The sequence below is a fragment of the Callorhinus ursinus genome, unplaced genomic scaffold (assembly GCF_003265705.2).
Source record: "Callorhinus ursinus isolate GAN/ISIS: 27379988/994484 unplaced genomic scaffold, GSC_fseal_2.0 scaffold16, whole genome shotgun sequence".
NCBI classification, from domain to species: Eukaryota; Metazoa; Chordata; class Mammalia; order Carnivora; family Otariidae; genus Callorhinus; species Callorhinus ursinus.
In genome coordinates this window covers 15,938,437-15,958,708 of record NW_027397078.1, presented here as the reverse complement: position 1 = coordinate 15,958,708, position 20,272 = coordinate 15,938,437, and the positions used below count along the sequence as shown (strand labels likewise).

The 20,272-nt window shown below is 38.6% G+C and overlaps 1 protein-coding gene across 2 annotated transcripts in view; it reads right to left on the bottom strand.

Moving 5' to 3' along the window:
* DMD (dystrophin) overlaps positions 1–20,272 on the bottom strand; it is a 2,222,747-nt gene that overhangs the window by 1,518,369 nt on the left and 684,106 nt on the right. For both annotated transcript variants that reach the window (XM_073901937.1, XM_025857655.2), the window contains exons 10-11: positions 17,715–17,903; positions 16,850–17,031 (exon numbers count right to left, since the gene is read on the bottom strand). In XM_073901937.1, coding sequence (XP_073758038.1) covers positions 16,850–17,031; positions 17,715–17,903 — 371 coding nt within the window. The remainder of the gene's footprint in view (positions 1–16,849; positions 17,032–17,714; positions 17,904–20,272) is intronic.

The window sequence follows — 20,272 nt, the reverse complement described above, 5'->3', positions numbered from 1 at the left end:
AGGGCAATTTGTCAAATTCTTAAAATAAAAATCTATCACCCATAGGCAAAAAAAGAGTATGCATTTCTCTTGGTTTCATTTTATGGTTTTCAAGTGGTCATTTAGAAAGGGCTATAAAAGCAAAAGGAAAGTGAAGCATAAATACATGACAGGCAATAGAGAGAGGAGGAGAGTGGAACTAGAATAAACTAGTGCCAGACAGGAGACCGTCCTGACAAAATCCAGAGGCAGGAGCATGTCAGGATATGACACTGGGCACTGCTGCAACCAACTTCCAGTTGTAAAATTGGCTGAAGACAGAGGGAGGCTAGCAAAACCAATAAATTGAAAGGACCTAGAGGGTATCATGCTAAGTGAAATAAGCCAGTCAGAGAAAGACAAAAATCACGATTTCACTCATATATTGACTTAAGACACAGAACAAACCAACAAAGGGAAAAAAGAGACAATCAAAAAAGAGACTCTTAAATACAGAAATCAAATCTGGTGGTTGCTGGAGGGGAGGTGGGTGGGGGGATGGGTGATATAGGTGAAGGGGATGAAGAATGCACTTTAGCTTGATGATCACTAAATGTAGAGAACTGTTGAATCATTTGATTCTATACCTGAAACTCATAGAACACTGTATGTTCACTATATTCCAATAAAAAATGAAAGAACCTGGGATTTTGATGGCACAATGGAGTCATATACTTAACCTAGAGCTATCCCCACCCGTGGATTTAGTGTAATATAAGATAATGACATCCTTATGGTTTTAACTAGTGCTTCCCAAACTTTAATGTGCATACAAATCAGGTGGGGAATATGTCCTACATTGTAAATCTGGGGAGAGACCTGAGATTCCTCATTTCTAACAAATGCCCAGGGCATGCCAATGCTGCTGGTCCATGGACCACACTTTAAGAAGCAATGGTGTAAGCTACTTGGATTTGGATTGTTAGCTGCAGTAAAAAACATCTTAGGGAATAAGATAATTTTACTGACGATCTCCTTCTCACCCTACACCCTGCTGTGGGAACATGTCTCTGTGAACATGAAGGAAATCACTGCAAACAGAGTCTGCTTTACAGAGATTCTGCTGGACTGTAGCAAGGCATTTATCCTCTAACCAGTACTGCCCAATAGCTCTTACAATGATGTAAATGTTGTATATCTGTGTTATCCAATATGATAACCACTAGCCACGTGTGGCTACTGTGCGCTTGAAATATGGCTAGTGTAAATGAGAAACTGAATTTTTACCCATATCTAATTATAATAACTTAAATTTACAACTAAATAACTACATGCAGCTAGTGGCTGCCATATTGGACAGTACTGGTCTAAACCAACAGACAACTAGGTTGACAATAGCAAGGATTGCTTACTTGTCAGTCTTTATCCATAATACTTTATTATGTCACATAATATTTATAAGGAAGGATATCCTGAGTTAAGGAATTTAGGAATAAATATGAAGAGCATTTTCTGAAATCTTGGTTTTCTACACAAATTTATAAATGTCAAAATGGTATATGTTTTCATTAATTTCAGCTTATATTTGATAGCCTAAATAGTGTTTCTTGGGCTTTATGGAAATGCATTATAAAATGTATAAAAATACTTACAAAACATAAGCATATGCTAGATGCTATACTAATAAATGTAAAAGTATAGACTTCATAAATCCTAGGGACTTACGATGAAAAATTACTATGATTGGTTCTCAGGCCCCATTTCCTAGACTTCATAATTACTTGCTTATATACAATTCTCAAATAATAAATACAACTAATGAAAGGAGGTAAAATATTAATGTGAATTTATAGATTACAAAAGAATCCCCAGTGATGTTCAATTAGCATGCTATACACCCAAAACACAATCACATGATTTAAGTTGTCAATAAAACCTATATATTTGATTTAAGGGAGGGCTACTGGTATGAATTAGAGAAACTGAATATTTAATGCACTTTTTACTTTCAAATGCATGCCATTTAGTAACTAAAATCACTGATAAAAACCAAAATTAATTTATTGACTTATTCAAACTGCTGGCCTGAAAATCTCAGCAAAATGGCTGTAGTGACTAGATTACATAGTTTTGATTTTAGCTCAAGAATTTTTTATGTACAGGGGCGCCCAGGTGGCTCAGTTGGTTAAAGTGACTGCCTTCGGCTCAGGTCATGATCCTGGAGTCCCGGGATCGAGTCCTGCATTGGGTTCCCTGCTCAGCAGGGAGTCTGCTTCTCCCTCTGACCTTCTCATGCTCTCTCTCTCTATCTCATTCTCTCTCTCAAATAAACAAATAAAATCTTTAAAAAATTTTTTTATGTACAACTAGATGTTCTGGGAATGCTGATAAATACTTAAATATGTAGTTATTTTAACCCCCTTGTATGGGTTTTTGTTTCATTTACTCCATTACGAAAGTGATCAATGAAGGTGACATTTATACATCAGGTTTTTATTTAAACTATCACAGAAATGTGAATTAGTGGAATTTATATCCAGCCAGGTGATTCCAATGAACATCCAGGGGTGAAAATGATTGTGTTGGTTTTCAGGACTCAGGCATAATTTTTACTTCAGCCCTTGGGTGTTCACAAGTGGCAAACGTTTAGTCATGCCCAGACAGCATGACTCTATCAGGATTAACATGAACCAGAGGCGAGGAGATGACACAGAAACAGGTTTAGGACACATAAAAATGTCTGCACTGAATTATTTATAAATGAATAATACTATATAAGTACTAAATTACCTACTAAAATAGTAGTTTTAACCTTGTGTGATTTGGGACATTTAAATATAACTTTATGTATGAATAACAGGTTATATTTATCATGTGCCAGACAACAGAGGTATTACTATAATTAATCCTAGTGATGCAGGAACTGATCTTAGCCCCAATTTACAGACGGGGAAACAAAGGTATGCATGGGTCAAGGGGCAAGCAAGGGAAGGTGGGAAAGCGGGAATCAGTTAGTTTGGCCCTGGGGCCTACTTCACCATCATGCTATGCTGACTGTATGAATGTGATTTTTTAGAGATGACTTTTATATCTACTCACTTCATTTATATCAGTGATTATCAGGACGTAAAAATAGAAGGAAAAAAAGGTCATTTAGTGGGATCTTATAGAGATTGTCATTAATGGATAATTTTGCTCTTTCTTCTCACCAAAATGAAAAGTACAGTTGTTACTATTGAGACAAATGTTCTTAGCATAAGGTTTACACTAATGCTAGAAACCACAATACACTGAGACCTAGTTTCCCTCAAACATATGGTGACAATGACCAGACACTTTAAATATTTATAATGTTTCACTAAATGTAGGAATCAGAAAACATGATATATTCTAGGCAAAGCAAAACAAACAAAAAAACCCCACATTGTTTTAAAATTATAAAGCAACATTGATTTTTTTAAAAGCAAAGTTTCAGTAATGCATATACAAACACATGTAGAGGCTTTTGTTGTATGGCAGTAATGAATGAGCCATATGAAGCACATTAGTAGTTTTTAATTCTCAAGGTTTGGGACATTTATCAAAGCTCAATGAATGCCTTGTGAAATACAAGCTTTAAAACCAAGAATCCAAGAAAAACAATGACCCCAAATGTGTACAACTTTCCCCATCATTGTTACCTCTCTCCTGCCACATTTAACCACCCCTACCTCCACTACCACCGTCTGCCAGTTCCCATTCTAAATTTCTGAAAGTGTACTATCTGCGTCTGCGCACATGGTTCCTCCCTCCTTGCCCCCCTGCACCTCTGTGCCTCAATTAATGCACCCTCCGTCTGCCAAGTCCTAATCATACCTTAAAAAATCCAGCTACAAAGCCTGACAGTGGACAATGGTCTTCTGTCCACCACCAGTATACGACTACGAGTAGAGTAGTTTCCATTGCAGAAAGAAATGAGGCAAAGGTCTAACTGAATCACATAAAGAGTCTTTTCCCCCCTAAAACAACGCGTTGGTCCTCTTCTCTACAGCACCACCACTCAGACCAATTAGTACGCTGACATCCATCTTGGGCCAGAAGAGAAAGCAAGGAGAACGACATGCACATTTTTTAAAATTTCCCACTAATTCTGAAAGTTACCATTATATTACACCCTGCCCCCTGGTCTTGGAGGCCACAGTTTTTAGTCCACAATCTCACAATAAATAGTTCTGAAAGAATTCACCTGCCAAGTTCCCCTTCTAACAGCCAGAAATAAAAATAAATTTTCAACCCTCCCTCAAAATTAAACGTGTATTCATATTTATTTTTTCACCAAATGGAATGTGAGAAATAGTGCTGTTTGAAAAGGATTCTGTGTGATGAAAATGTACCATTGTTTTCAAAATCCTGATCTATTTTATTCCTCCATCCATATATCTCAACAGCAGCTTAATTATTGATATTCTTTAACTATCCAGAATAAGACTGAAGTTCAAAATGCAAACAAATTCATTTGCATTTTGAAAGTATAAATTCAAAAGAGTCACAGTAACATAATAAAGAAGGTGCATGGCTGGATGCAAAAGATTTTTGTGGCAAACACATAATGGCAACCCTCAATTCAATCTTCCTGATTAAATACTCACAAAGTGGATGAAGAAATGCAGATGTCATCACAAACCAAGGACTACTACTAAATACAATGATTGGAAGATTGTTTAAATTATCCCTAGTAAGAATGGGGAATGCTGACATTCAAAGATCACATTCATTTATATGGCAAGAGAAGCCTACTCTCAAATTAAAAAATTATGTCACTATATAATATCTGGCATAGAGCCTGGCATATAGTAGACCTATGATAAATATTTCTTGAATGAATAAGAGGTATCATTTAATTAACCATCAAACATAAGACATAATACAAAAACATGAACTCTTTCCTGATCAGAAATAACAGAATTAAGATGATAAAAATACCAATTTCCATAAAATCTGTTCCTGTTGAGAAAGTCTATTAATTTAATTTGAACCAATTTTTTGTCCTTAAAGTACAATGACATCGTTGTGCTTTTTGTCAACTCCGGCACACTGTTTCTCAAACATGGCCAGCATGCTCCTGTCTCCGGACCTTTCCATTTGTTTGCCCCAGCTATCTGTATGGCTCGTTCGCTCCCTTCATTTATGGCTCTCCTTAAACATTACCTCACCAGAGAGGCCTACCCTAACCGACTGCCTCCGTACAATCACACACATGACGTTTCCTTCTCCAAATCTATCTCCTGACTCTTTTCCCTGTATCATTTATCACCGTCTGATAAGTTACACATATTTTGTAACTGTGTCCTCCCACTAAGAATGGAAGCTTCATAAGAGAGGGAGTTAGTCTGCTTTGTTCATTGATAATTCCCTAGGATTTAAAACAGTGCTGAGAATATAGTAGGTAAGAATTGTTAGTGAGAGAGATGAATGAATGATTAAACTTAATCTTCTAATTATCATTGTTTATCTTTGTGTAAAAGCATTGTTCCAAAAAATCCTACCCTCTACTCTGATTTCTATCAATTCTAGAGACTGGGCTTTCCTACTTATAATTTAAACTGTAAGAGTCATATACTTTTTATTATTTGAACAAGGACTCTCCACATTTTAACTGCACATTATTTACAGAAAGAATTGTGATAGCCAGTCATATCCATTTGAACGTGACCGAATTACTGTATGTTAATTATTGCTGCTTATTAGGCCAGTAATTAATTGTCAGTACTCTCACGTTGTCTCTATTGTATATTCCTTCACAAGAATCTTGCAATTCCATTAGTCAGCCCATGAGATAATATCAACATTTGAGGATTAAATGAGACATCACCCAGCACCATTTTTGGAGCTTCTAAGAAAGTAGTTAAAATGTTTGGCCCCTCAGTTAATAGGAAAAGAGGAACAAGAAATAATAAAAAGCAGTGGTCTACAAACAAGGAGTATGGATTTATACTGTTTCATAATTGTTTCAAGTAGATCAGTGCTGCTCAAACTTTAATGGGCTTAGTTAGGAATCACTCGTGATCTTGCTAAATTGCAGATTCTGATCCTGTAGAGCAGAGGGAGGACGGAGATTCTGCATTTTTAATAAGTTCTCAGGTAATGTTGGTCTTGCTGTCCTTGAACCACCTTGATCTCCAAGAAATTCTCATTTTAACATTATTAGAAGAATTTAAAAATGAATTAACAAAACGGTGATATAAAATCACACGTAGGAGTTTGAGATTACGCATTGTGAAAACAGTCATTACAATAAATTCATTTGTTGGACTGGAAGCACCTGAAGGAATTAATTCATTTGTTCATCCATTCACTTATATATTCATATATGCAATATGTTAGCCACTTCACTTGGGAGAAAACCCACCATGTGTTCAGCATCTCCTTTGCTCTATTCATCACTCATGTATGTCATCTCATCTCAATATTGGAACAGACATGTGGCGAAAAAAGTTGAACCAGATTTTTTAGACATATTTTTCTCTTCAAAATGTGGATGGTGATTAACAATGATTTGCCATGTTATGACTGGTATCATTACCCAGATACTGTTCAGATCTCTCCTCCTGCTGATGGAAACCAGAAGAGAACTTCACGTGGCCTCCTTACTGACTCGCTTTCATTTTCTTCCCCACCATCACAAAGACTTTACTTTCCCCCTGCATGTCCTAACCACAATTATCAGAGAAGTTGATGGAACTTGCTGAGCTTATCTTTATGAGTCCTTGTAGAAATGTCAGTAAATCTCTTTTTCTCTCTGCAGGTTGCATTTTTCAATCAAATTAATGAGTTTATTCATAGAGAAGAAGATTTTCTGTTGTCCCTGTGCCAGTTGCCTTTTTGCACTTCCACAGTAGGAAGTTTTGTCTTTTTCTTCTTGCTCCCTCACCTCCCACCACTCGAAGGGTATTCTGCAGCATAAAATGCATCAAAACAAAAATCATTTTACCTCCTCTCCTTAAGGTTTCCAACTCGAGTATGTCAAGAGACAGTGTACATTATATGTGGTTAAAAAAAAAAAAAAGAAGATAGCAGGAAGGGAAAAAAGAAGGGGGAGAATCGGAGGGGGAGATGAACCATGAGAGACTATGGACTCTGAGAAACAAATTGAGGGTTTTAGAGGGGAGGGAGGTTGGGGGATGGGTTAGCCTGGTGATGGGTATTAAAGAGGGCATGTACTGAACGGAGCACTGGGTGTTACATGTAAACAATGAATCATGGAACACTACATCAAAAACAAATGATGCAATGTGTGGTGATTAACATATAATAAAAAAAAGAGTGTCCTGTTTTTGTTATTTTAATTATGCAATCAGTGGCAATTAGTTCTTTCCTTCCAATTTCATAAACATTGTTAAAGATTTTTTTATTATTATGTTCAATTAGCCAACATATAGTACATCATCAGTTTTTGATGTAGTGTTCAACAATTCATTAGTTGCATAGATTTTTAATGGACCAATAGTAGCATGTTGGTGTCAAAGTAGCATGTGGCTAGAGATGTTTTTACAAACTTCTTTACCATATTAGCTTCGTCATCAATTCATATCTATGAATATATTAGAATTGTAGTGGAAAGAAATAAGAAAAGAACCAAATGGAAATGGAGTAAAAAGAGGAAGAAAGGAGGGAGAAGCATCTGTGTGTGTGATTTTTTTACTGACTTTTTTTTTTTTTATTTTAGCTAGTTTACATTGCAATATTAGTTTCAGGAGTAGAATTCAGTGATTCATCACTGACATACAACACCCAGTACTCATCACAAAAAGTGCCCTCCTAAATACCTGTCACACATCTAGCCTATCCCCCCACCCACCTCCTGCCATCAATCCTCAGTTTGTTCTCTATCATTAAGAGTCTCTTATGAGGGGCGCCTGGGTGGCTCAGTTGGTTAAGCAACTGTCTTCGGCTCAGGTCATGATCCTGGAGTCCCAGGATCGAGTCCCACATCGGGCTCCCTGCTCGGCGGGGAGTCTGCTTCTCCCTCTGACCCTCTTCCCTCTCGTGCTCTCTGCCTCTCATTCTCTCTCTCTCTCAAATAAATAAATAAAAATCTTAATAAAAAAAAAAAGAGTCTCTTATGATTGGGCACCTGGGTGGCTCAGTTGGTTAAGCGACTGCCTTCGGCTCAGGTCATGATCCTGGCGGGGAGTCTGCTTCTCCCTTTGACACTCTCCCCTCTCATGCTCTCTATCTCATTCTCTCTCTCAAATAAATAAATAAAATCTTTAAAAAAAAAAGAGTCTCTTATGATTTATTTCCTTCTGTCCCTCCCCACCCCTTCCCATATGTTCAACTATTTTCTTTCTTAAATTCCACATATGAGTGAAATCATACAATATTTGTCTTTCTCTGAGTGACATTTCATTTAGCATAATACACTCTAGCTTCATCCACATAACTGCAAATGGCAAAATCCCATTCTTTTGCTGGCTGAGTAATATTCCAGTGTGTGTGTGTGTGTCACATCTTCTTTATCCATTCATACTGACATTTCTTTATAAAGCATATTTCTAAGTGTTTCAATATTTCAATTGTAAAATTTCAACTTCAAATGTAATTTCAATCACTCTGAACATGTTCCCTCACACCCAGGGAAAACACCCGCAATCATATACTTTGGGAAAAAATGAACAAGGCAATTAGAACAAGATGGAGAAAAAGAATGAAAAATACATATGAGGCAAAGTACTAACCACAATGGTACAGTTAAATAGCGCATGGCTAGCGATCTTATTTACAATGGTGATCATTCTTTGCATTTTGTAATTATTTTGCATTCACAATCTACTTTTCATACCCTATCTCAGCCAGTATCTTTTTGAGGTATGCCAGGTACACAGTAGAAGTGCTGTTGTTTCAACAATCAGTAACTAAGAATCACAGAGGGGAAGTATGTTACCCCAGTTCACATAAATAGGTGTTTAAGAAAGTGAGACCTTACCCCTTAGGCAAATTAGAGTAAGGTGGAAATAGGAGCATTTTGTTACCTCTCTCTATATTTTTAATTTCTTTTTTGTTTGATAATTGTTAATGATTTGTGGGATAAATAGCATTTCTCAGATGCAACCTGTGTATAGCTGACATCTATGTGCATGAGGCAAGGATATCTATTTCCAAAATAAAAGGATCCCGACTGTTAAAAGGGCAAAAAAGGAACTAAAATAAATAGAGCAGGAGTAGAGGAAGGAAACATGGCAGAGGAGTAGGGGACCCTATTTCAACTGGTCCCCGGAATCGAGCTGGATATCGACCAGACCACTCTGAGCACCCACGAAACCAGCCTGAGATGGAAGAAGATCTGGATCTCTACAAACAGAATATCACAGGTGGTTGGTTTCGAGGTATGAAGCGGGGAGCGCTGATTCCACAGGCAGATATTGGAGGATAAACGGCAGTGGGAGGGAGCCTGGCCGTGGGGATCCTAAACCACTGGTGAGCGACAGCCTCATGCTGGGGACGGGGCACAAACTCGCAGACCGCTAGTGGCGGGGAAAGAACTTTAGGGCAGCCCCCGGTGCGGAAACCTAGAGCGGCGGGGTTGCGAGTGTGAACTGGGAATGGCTGGCAGTTTTAGAAGCACAAAGTGCAGAGACGTGCCCCGACCTGGAGGCAGGACTGGGGGCGCTGCAGAGGGGCGCACAACCCAGGCCGCTGCAGTTTATAGCAGCACGGACAAAAACGGAGATAGTGTGGCCTGGAGAGCTCACTGAAGAACAGACTGCGGTCTCTCTGCTCTGAGGCAGAGGGTTGGAAATGGTCTCTTCTGCTCTGACTCATGTAAAAGACAGGGAAAGCTGCCAGGGAAAGCCGCCAGAGAACAAAAGCCCCCAAAAACTGGTTCCCACCGAGCCCATCCCCCACCACAGGGGGGCAGGGCAAGTCTGCCCAAAAAGGGTTGCCTGAGTAACAGCAGAGTAGGCCCCTCCCCCAGAAGACAGGCTGGGAGAACAGGAGGCCTAAGGTCCCTAGAAAACTCGTGCATCTTGCTTGGGTTCTGGTTAATAACTTGGACTCTATACATTCCCTCAAACAGTCATCAACAGAATGACTAGGAGGAGGAACCCCCAAGATAGAAAAGACTCAGAGATTATGACTTATGCTGCAGATTTACAAACGGATGCAGATATAACCAAGATGTCAGAGATGGAATTCAGGCTAAGCAATTGTGAAGACAATGGCTACAATGGAGAAATCAATTAATGGCAACATAGAGTCTCTAAGGGCAGAAATGAAAGCTGAATTGGCAGAACTTAAAAATGCTATCAATGAGATCCAGTCCAATCTAGATAATCTAACAGCTAGGGTAACTGAGGCAGAAGAACGAATAAGCGACCTGGAAGACAATATAATAGATAAAAAGGGAAAAGAGGAGGCCAGGGAAAAACAACTCAGAATCCATGAAAATCAAATCAGAGAAATAAGTGACACCATGAAGCGTTCCAATGTCAGAAGAATTGGAATCCCGGAGGGAGTGGAGAGAGAGAGAGGACTAGAAGATGTATTTGAGCGAATCATAGCTGAGAACTTCCCTAATGTGGGGAATGAAACAAACATTCGTGTCCTAGAGGCAGAGAAGACCCCTCCCAAGATCAAGGAAAACAGGCCAGCACCCCGGCATGTAATAGTAAAACTTGCAAATCTTAGAACCAAGGAAACCATCTTAAGGGCAGTTAGGGGAAAGAGATTCCTTACGTACAGAGGGAGGAACATCAGAATAATGTCAGACCTATCCACAGAGACCTGGCAAGACATATTCAGGGTACTAAATGAATAGAATATGCAGCCAAGAATACTTTATCCGGCAAGGCTGTCATTTAGAATGGATGGAGACATGCAGAGCTTCCACGATCGGCAGAAACTGAAAGAATATGTGACCACTAAGCTGGCCCTGCAAGAAATATTAAGGGGGATTCTATAAAAGGAGAAAGACCCCAAGAGTGATATACAACAGAAATTTACAGGGACAATCTATAAAAACGTCTTCACAGGCAACGTGATGACAATTCATATCTTTCAATAATCACTCTCAACATGAATGGCCTAAATGCTCCCATAAAATGGCACAGGGTTGCAGATTGGATAAAAAGACAGGACCCATCCATATGCTGTTTACAAGAGACTCATTTTGAACCTAAAGATACGTCCAGACTGAAAGTGAAGGGATGGAAATCCATCATCCATGCCCGCGGACCTCAAAAGAAAGCTGGGGTAGCAATTCTTATATCAGACAAATTAGATTTTAAACTAAAGTCTGTAATTAGAGACAGATAAGGACACTATATCATTCTTAAAGGGTCTATCCAACAAGAAGATCTAACAATTGTAAATATCTATGCCCCCAACATGGGAGCAGCCATCTACATAACCCAACTGTTAACCAAAATCAAGAGTCATATTGATAACAATACGTTAATTGTAGGAGAACTCAATACTCCACTCTCAGCAATGGACGGATCATCTAAGCAGAAAATCAACAAGGAAACAAGAGCTTTGAATGATACACTGGACCAGATGGACCTCATAGATATTTACAGAACATTCCACCCTAAAACAAAACAACAGAATACTCATTCTTCTCAAGCGCACATGGAACTTTCTCCAGAATAGACCACATACTGGGTCACAAATCAGGTGTCAACTGATACCAAAAGATTGAGATTATTCCCTGCATATTCTCAGACCACAATGCTTTAAAACTGGAACTCAATCACAAGAAAAAATCTGGCAGAAATTCAAACACTTGGAAGCTAAGAACCACTCGGCTCAAGAGTGTTTGGGTCAACCAGGAAATCAAAGAAGAACTTAAACAATTCATGGAAATCAATGAGAATGAGAACACATCGGTCCAAAACCTATGGGATACTGCAAAGGCGGTCCTAAGGGGGAAATACATAGCCATCCAAGCCTCACTCAAAAAAACAGAAAAATCCCGAATTCACCAACTAACCCTAGAACTCAAAGAACTAGAGAAAAAGCAACAAACGATGCCTAAGCCACACACTAGAAGAGAAATAATTAAGATTAGAGCAGAAATCAATGAATTAGAAACCAGAAACACAGTAGATCAGATCAACGAAACTAGAAGTTGGTTCCTTGAAAGAATTAATAAGATTAATAAACCACTGGCCAGACTTATCCAAAAGAAGAGAGAAAGAACCCGAAATAATAAAATGATGAATGAAAGGGGAGAGATCACGACTAACACTAAGGAAATAGAAACAATTATTAGAAATTATTATCAACAACTATATGCCAATAAACTGAGCAATCTGGATGAAATGGAGGCCTTCCTGGAAACCTATAAGCTGCCAAGACTGAAACAGGAAGAAATGGACAACCTGAATAGGCCAATACCCCGTAACGAGATTGAAGCAATGATCAAAAACCTCCCAAAAAACAAGCGTCCAGGGCCTGATGGAGTCCCTGGGCAATTCTACCAAACATTCAAAGGAGAAATAATACCTATTCTACTGAAGCTGTTTCAAAAAATAGAAACAGAAAGAGAACTTCCAAACTCATCCTATGAGGCCAGCATTACCTTAATCCCCAAACCAGGCAAAAACCCCATCAAAAAGGAGAATTTCAGACCAATATCCCTGATGAATATGGACTCCAAAATCCTCAAAAAGCCTAGCTAATAGGATCCAACAATACATTAAAAGGATCATCCACCATGACCAAATGGGATTTATCCCCGGGATGCAAGGGTGGTTCAACATTCGCAAATCCATCAAGGTGATAGAACACATTAATAAGAGGAGGGAGAAGAACCATATGGTCCTCTCAATTGATGCAGAAAAAGCATTTGACAAAATACAACATCCTTTCCTGATTAAAACTCTTCAGAGTCTAGGGATAGAGGGAACATTCCTCAAGTTCATAAAATTCATCTATGAAAAACCCACCGTGAATATCATCCTCAATGGGGAAAAGCTGAGAGCCCTTCCCTTAAGATCAGGAACACATCGAGGATGCCCACTCTCGCCACTATTGTTCAACATAGTACTAGAAGTCCTAGCAACAGCAATTAGAAAACAAAAAGAAATAAAAGGTACTCAAAATGGCAAAGAAGTCAAACTCTCTCTTTTCACAGACGACATGATACTTTCTGTGGAAAACCCAAAAGACTCCACCCCCAAATTACTAGAACTCACATAGCAATTCAGTAATGTGGCAGGATACAAAATCAATGCACAGAAATCTGTTGCTTTCTTATACACTAACAATGCAACTGTAGAAAGAGAAATTAGAGAAACGATTCCATTTACAATAGCACCAAAAATCATAAGATACCTCGGAATAAACCTAACCAAAGAGGTAAAGGATCTATACTCTAGGAACTACAGAACACTCATGAAAGAAATCGAAGAAGACACAAAAAGATGGAAAAATATTCCATGCTCATGGATCGGAAGAATAAACATTGTTAAAATGTCTATGCTACCCAGAGCAATCTATACCTTCAATGCCATCCCGATCAAAATTCCAATGACATTTTACAAAGTGCTGGAACAAACAATCCTAAAATTTGTATGGAATCACAAAAGATCCCAAATCGCCAAGGAAATGTTGAAAAAGAAAAACAAACCTGGGGGCATCACGTTGCCCGATTTCAAGCTATATTACAAAGCTGTGATCACCAAGACAGCATGGTACTGGCACAAAAACAGACATATAGACCAATGGTACAGAATAGAGAACCCAGATATGGACCCTCAACTCTATGGTCAAATAATCTTTGACAAAGCAGGAAAAAAACATGCAATGGAAAAATGGGAAAAAGACAGTCTCTTCAATAAACGGTGCTGGGAAAATTGGACAGCCACATGCAGAAGAATGAAACTCGACCATTCTCTAACACCATTCACAAAGATAAACTCAAAGTGGATGAAAGACCTCAATGTGAGACAGGAATCCATCAAAATCCTAGAGGGGAACAGAGGCAGTAACCTCTTTGACATCACCCACAGCAACTTCTTTCAAGATACATCTCCAAAAGCTAGTGAAACAAAAGCAAAAATGAACTTTTGGGACTTCATCGAGATAAAAAGCTTCTGCACAGCAAAGGAAACAGTCAACAAAACAAAGAGGCAACCCACAGAATGGGAGAAGATATTTGCAAATGACACTGCAGATAAAGGGCTGGTATCCAAGATCTATAAAGAACTTCTCAAACTCAACACCCAAAAAACAAATAATCAAGTCAAAAAGTGGGCAGAAGATATGAAAAGACACTTCTCTGAAGAAGACATACAAATGGCTAACAGACCCATGAAAAAATGTTCATCATCATTAGCCATCAGGGAAATTCAAATCAAAACCACATTGAGATACCACCTTACCCCAGTTAGAATGGCAAAAATGGACAGGGCAAGAAACAACAAATGTTGGAGAGGTTGTGGAGAAAGGGGAACCCTCTTACACTGTTGGTGGGAATGCAAGTTGGTACAGCCACTTTGGAAAACAGTGTGGAGGTGCCTCAAAAATTTAAAATAGAGCTACCCTATGACCCAGCAACTGCACTCCTGGGTATTTACCCCAAAGACACAGATGTAGTGAAAAGAAGGGCCATATGCACCCCAACGTTCATAGCAGCAATGTCCACAATAGCCAAACTGTGGAAAGAGCTGAGATGCCCGTCAGCAGATAAATGGATAAAGAAGATGTGGTCCATATATACAATGGAAAATTGCTCAGCCATCAGAAAGGATGAATACCCAACTTTTACATCAACATGGGTGGGACTGGAGGAGATTATCCTAAGTGAAATAAGTCAAGCAGAGAAAGTCCGTTATCATGTGGTTTCATTTACTTGTGGAACGTAAGGAATAGCAAGGAGGACATTAGTAGAAGGAAGGGAAAAATGATGGGGGGGGGAATTGGAGACTATGGACTCTGAGAAATGAACAGGGTTCTAGAGGGGAGGGGGGAGGGGGGATGGGTTAGCCCGGTGATGGGTATTAAGGAGGGCACGTACTGCATGGAGCACTGGGTGTTATATGAAAACAATGGGTCGTGGATGACCACATCAAAAACTAGTGATGTATTGTATGGTGACTAACATAACATAATAAAATTTTAAAAAATAAATAAATAAAACCAAAGTGCCCAAATCTTCCCTGAAGACAAACTGGTTTTTGATGTCAGGTTTAGTTAAGGGCTGATGTTGCCATTTTAGCTTTTCCATCGTCCAGCGGGAAGGGGGTGAGGAAATCACCAGCACACACACACATGCACACACACATTCATACATGTGTATGTGTGTGTGCATGTGTATGTGTATCAATATGGATGTGTGCACTATCATCCATGTATGTGTATCTATGCTGTCATCTCTCATGTAATGGTAGCTGTCCCTTTAAGATGGGTTTTTTTAATTAAACTATTTTTTAAAACAGATTAAAAATTGGGAATTTTAATTTTAGGTTGAATTCACGTTTTCTTGTAACTCGGTCTCAAACTGCAATTCTTTAATTGACTGTTATGAACACGTGATACCTTATCATCAGTCTTATTTAAAAAAGGGATTGAGGAACGATGGGGCTCATAAGCCTCCAGAAGAGCATGGGGAAAAGAGAAGGTAGGAAAGAGGACAGTCGTTCCCCCGTGGGGTTTTAAAGACAAGCAAATTTTGTCTGAGGTTGCTTGGTTTAAGTTGCACAGATCGGTAAAAATAGAAGTTGTAACCTGAAGAAGGTTGGGATATGACCACAAGTGGGAGGCTCTACATCTTATAATTTATGATGATAAATGGGTGGAATAAAATCAGTTGACCCTTGGGCATGGGTACTGGGCCAACTCGAGCATTCTAATATGGCTGGGTGTGACTCTCACTTCCAGGGTTTGCTACCATCATCAAAATGATCACAGCAGGGGAAGATGTCAGGATGTATAGACTAGTATCTCCTGGTTTGGAATACCAATATTTGTGAAAATTCTATCCTATATATGCCTTATTTATTTTTTCAAAAGACATGAGTTTAAAAATGTGTTTCTCCCCCCTCCCTATTGTCACGCTATAATTTAGTACTGAAATAGCAATCTTCCCAGCATATCTAATGAGTTTCTTTGGTCCTATTTTAAAGCTTTTAATCTTCATAAATAATAGCTAAGTAAACTTAAGGCGCCTGGACAATTTCTTTAGCTTAATGTATTCAAATCCACAGTGGCACTTCATTTCTTTTCATTTAAAAATAAATCTATCTTGTCTCGATAGGCTCTACATGAATACACACACCTAACAATATAAATCAAAGCAACACATCCAGAATGATGAGATCTACTTGTTACCTTTAGAAGAAACACACCATTTTCAGAAATGTCTCAAAAAATTCTTTTTTGATAAAGTCAATATATAGTCTTAAAATAATTCACAACCATAGAGTAGTTGCATAAGGATTTTCGAACACAGATGAGAAACATTCTTTCAAGAGGATTTCCATAAACACATGAGAAACTATTTAATATTTTGAGAGTTTTTCCTTCAGAAGAGACGTTTCCTAACAACTGTACCTAATAGGTGATTTTATGTGCATGGCTTCCCATTTATACTTCCAAGACTTCCAGAATCACATTTAAATTTTGGAGAAAACTGAGAAAATATTAACTATGACACCAATTTTGGCAACTTTTAAAGCAGAGTTCTGTAGATAATGGTCCTTCTATCCAACATCTCCACATTAATTACAAAAGTGAAAAACAAAATGAAACAGACATGAAAATCCAACCAAAACATCCCCTAATAAAAAAAAGAAAGCTACATACCTTGGAAACCAACTGAGAATCCCAACTGAAACAAAAAACTGCATCTAAATAATAGTAAGATTCCAAAACTTGCTATTTTTAGGAATTAAAAACAAAGACTTACTTGCTTTGTTTTTCCATGCTTGCTACCCTGAGGCATTCCCATCTTGAATTTAGGAGATTCATTTGTTCTTGTACTTCACTTTCTTCATCTTCTAATAACTTCCCTATTCCAATCAGTTGACTTCCCAGTTGCAGAACATTACCAACCCGTCCCTGATGGGATGTCAAATCCATCATGAACCCCTGACAGGGAAAGAAGGTGACACAAGTTGATACTTTAGGTCAATCCTTATGGTTTTGAATTTTAGTTTTTTTGCAATTTTAAATTTGTAGCCCAGTTAAATTATATTCCCAGTAAAATGATTTCATTTTTTATTTAAGAAAACCCAACATTGTTTTTAATTTGAATTAGGGGCAATTATTAGCTTCAGTCACCTTCTGCAGAAGCAGATCCTGAGATAGGGATTTGTGTGCAAGTGACTTACTAAGTCAAAGCTCCTGGAGAGACAAGCAAAGGAGCCAAAGTAGCAGAAAACAGGACAGGAAAGGAGCAGAAAACGAGTGAGTGTGTCATTTCAGGAACAGTCTCCCACTGCGAATAGTGTGGCCTGATATCACACCGGTACTCTGGAATGTAAGTTATATCTTAGCACTGCTTTGACTCAAGAAAAGTGAGCTAGGCTCTCATATCCCTGCAATGAGTCACTGGCAAAAATCAGATCTCAGCAACTTCAAGTGTCATTCTTCAAGGCAGAACTTCAAATGCTGGCTGGTGGAATCCCATGCCCATAAACATTTGTTTCCATCTCAAAACAAAAACTAAATTACCAAAACACAAAGATCTTATAGAGTAATTGAGATAACAAGAGAGACTTGCCATAATGACAAGTCATGAGCTTTGTTTCATAATCGATGTTTTGCTTTACCTCATGAGTATGAAATTGTTCTTTCACTTCTTCTACATCATTAGAAATCTCTCCTTGGGCTTGCAATGTGTCCTCAGCGGAAAGAAGCCATGAGAGTACTTCTTCTAAAGCTGTTTGGTAACTGTCCAGGTTTACTTCAGTCTCCATTAACGAACGGCCAAATGACTTGTCTTCAGGAGCTTCCAAACGCTGAACAATAAAATAAATTGGGTGTTATACAATTAGTATCTCTGCAGACTGTTCCAGTATATTACAGTATATATATTATATGATAAATCGAATGAAATATTTAAAATGCTAGAAATGTCCACTTGCATTATCAGAGACATGAACCACAGACACATACAAGAGCAAGTCTGCATTTTAACATCTCACAAATATACACACAAATTCTCAAATGGCAGTTGAAATCTACTTCAAATTAATATTTTATTAAAGCTTTTCTGGATTACTATAAGGAGTGAATTAATACACCATCTCGTCATGTTGTATTTTAAACGCTACTAATTTTCACCCATAGGTAACTTTTTTCATTTCATATTTTCATTCATTTACATATATACATTATTGGTATTATATGTACATACTTTTGCAATGGCATTAAAGGAAACATCTCTTCCCAAGAGGTGGGAATGAAATATTTCTGAAGATTTAAAGAGCAGAAAAGTTATCAGTATGAAAATTAGTGGGTGAAGAAGGTAAAATTTAAAGAGAAATAGCTCATTCATACATCTGAAATTTTTAATAGTATGATGACTTCTATAAATTAAACTTTTATTTCCAGAAGCTCATGGTTTCAGTAGCAAGACATCATCTTAGGAGAAGTAAAATATGAAGTATTCACTTCCACATTTCATTAGCAGGATGTTAAGTAAGACTCCCAACAGTTGTCTTGAAACTCTAAATTTCTCTTGAAACCATAAAGCTGAGAACAACAGGGACAAAGTGGCCATGATTCTAAAGAGAAGATCCAGGCCACCTCTGAAGGTGCTGCTAAAAGGGGACCAGTTTTCTGGTCCCACAAACCTCAATCCACTACCTAGCTCAAAGTTGTAGAAGAAGCATGGATACTGACTGAAGCAAACTAATGAGAAGACATTCCTGTGGACTAGCTAGAGCACTTATGCATCTCTGTACCTTCTCCCCTCCTTAAGCCAAGTAATGGAGACTTTGGAAGAATCACCTGGAGAGGGTAGGGTAGTTTCCAGGATGGAATACTGACCTCTAAACCTGGCTGTATGTCAGCAGGGATTCCCAAACTATGGAATCAGTACTACCAAGTGACAGGAGAGAACTCTTGGGATAACCTCTGTGTCTGGTGCTTTAATATGAAGGCAATTGTCAATGGTCAGAATTTAAGCAAATAAAATCTGCATGAATTTTTCCTTGGGTCAAATACACTCGTGGTAGGTGGCTGGGCTTCAAAAATCCTAAGGAAGAACGCACTCAAGAGGGTTTCCTGCTGAAGTAAGGGACAGAGGCAAACTGATGACATAGTTAAGCAGAGCAAAGATATTAGAGAAACATTTGGAGAGGAATCTTCTCTACACCCCAAAGATAGCAAGTAAGCACTGGGCCCTAAAAAACAGGGTTCTACAAAGGAAACAAAAGGCAGGATAGAACAACCAGAAGCTACTTGGAAGACTGCATGATCGTGCCTAGGAAAAAGATCCATCCCTTTGATGGCTTTCCTCTGACATGTATGCCTTGAATTTCTAGTCCCTCCCAACGATGGGCCTTATCCCACTGAGCTGCCTGCACCAATCTAATTGTGCTCTTCTGATAAATGCTCCAACTTTAAAACTTTATTATTATAAATTTCTTTTTTTTAAAGATTTTACTTATTTATTCATGAAAGACAGAGAGAGAGAGAGAGAGAGAGAGAGGCAGAGGGAGAAGCAAGCTCCCAAGGAGAAGGAAGCCCGACGTAGGACTCGATCCCAGGACCCTGGGATCATGACCTGAGCCGAAGGCAGACGCTTAACCATCTGAGCCACCCAGGCGCCCCTATTATTATAAATTTCTTCAACCATCAAGTCCTTTAAGATGAAAAGACATAGGGGCAGTGTGTGGTGTGGTATTTTCACCAAGTGATGCACTCTGCATCTGTTTCTAGAGAACTGACAGAAATATGCCATCCTAAGTCAAAAGCACCCAACTCTACTATCTCTCACAGAGCATATCCTGAGAGAGCTATCTGCATGGGCCCACCTCAAGGTCAAGGCAAATTTCTGAAGGTCTTAGGGGTCTGAACAAATTCCGTGATGTATCTCTTTTCTCCACCCCTAATTACTATTAATAATAAATGTAAGAGTTAGCATTAAAAGGAGAAAAGTCACAAAAAGGTAGCCTGAGACATGTATATAGATAGGACCAGCTTCATGTTGTGCAATCTGAGCAGCTGTACGGTGCCCCAAGGCTCAAAAGGACACCTTGCTCGTTTTATCTGCTTCTTGACATTGCCACCTTAAAATCCTTAATAATTTTATCTCTGAAGTGGGCAATATAAGTGAAGTCCAATAAGGTGACGAAGTGTGCACGTGTGCAGAGGAAATAAG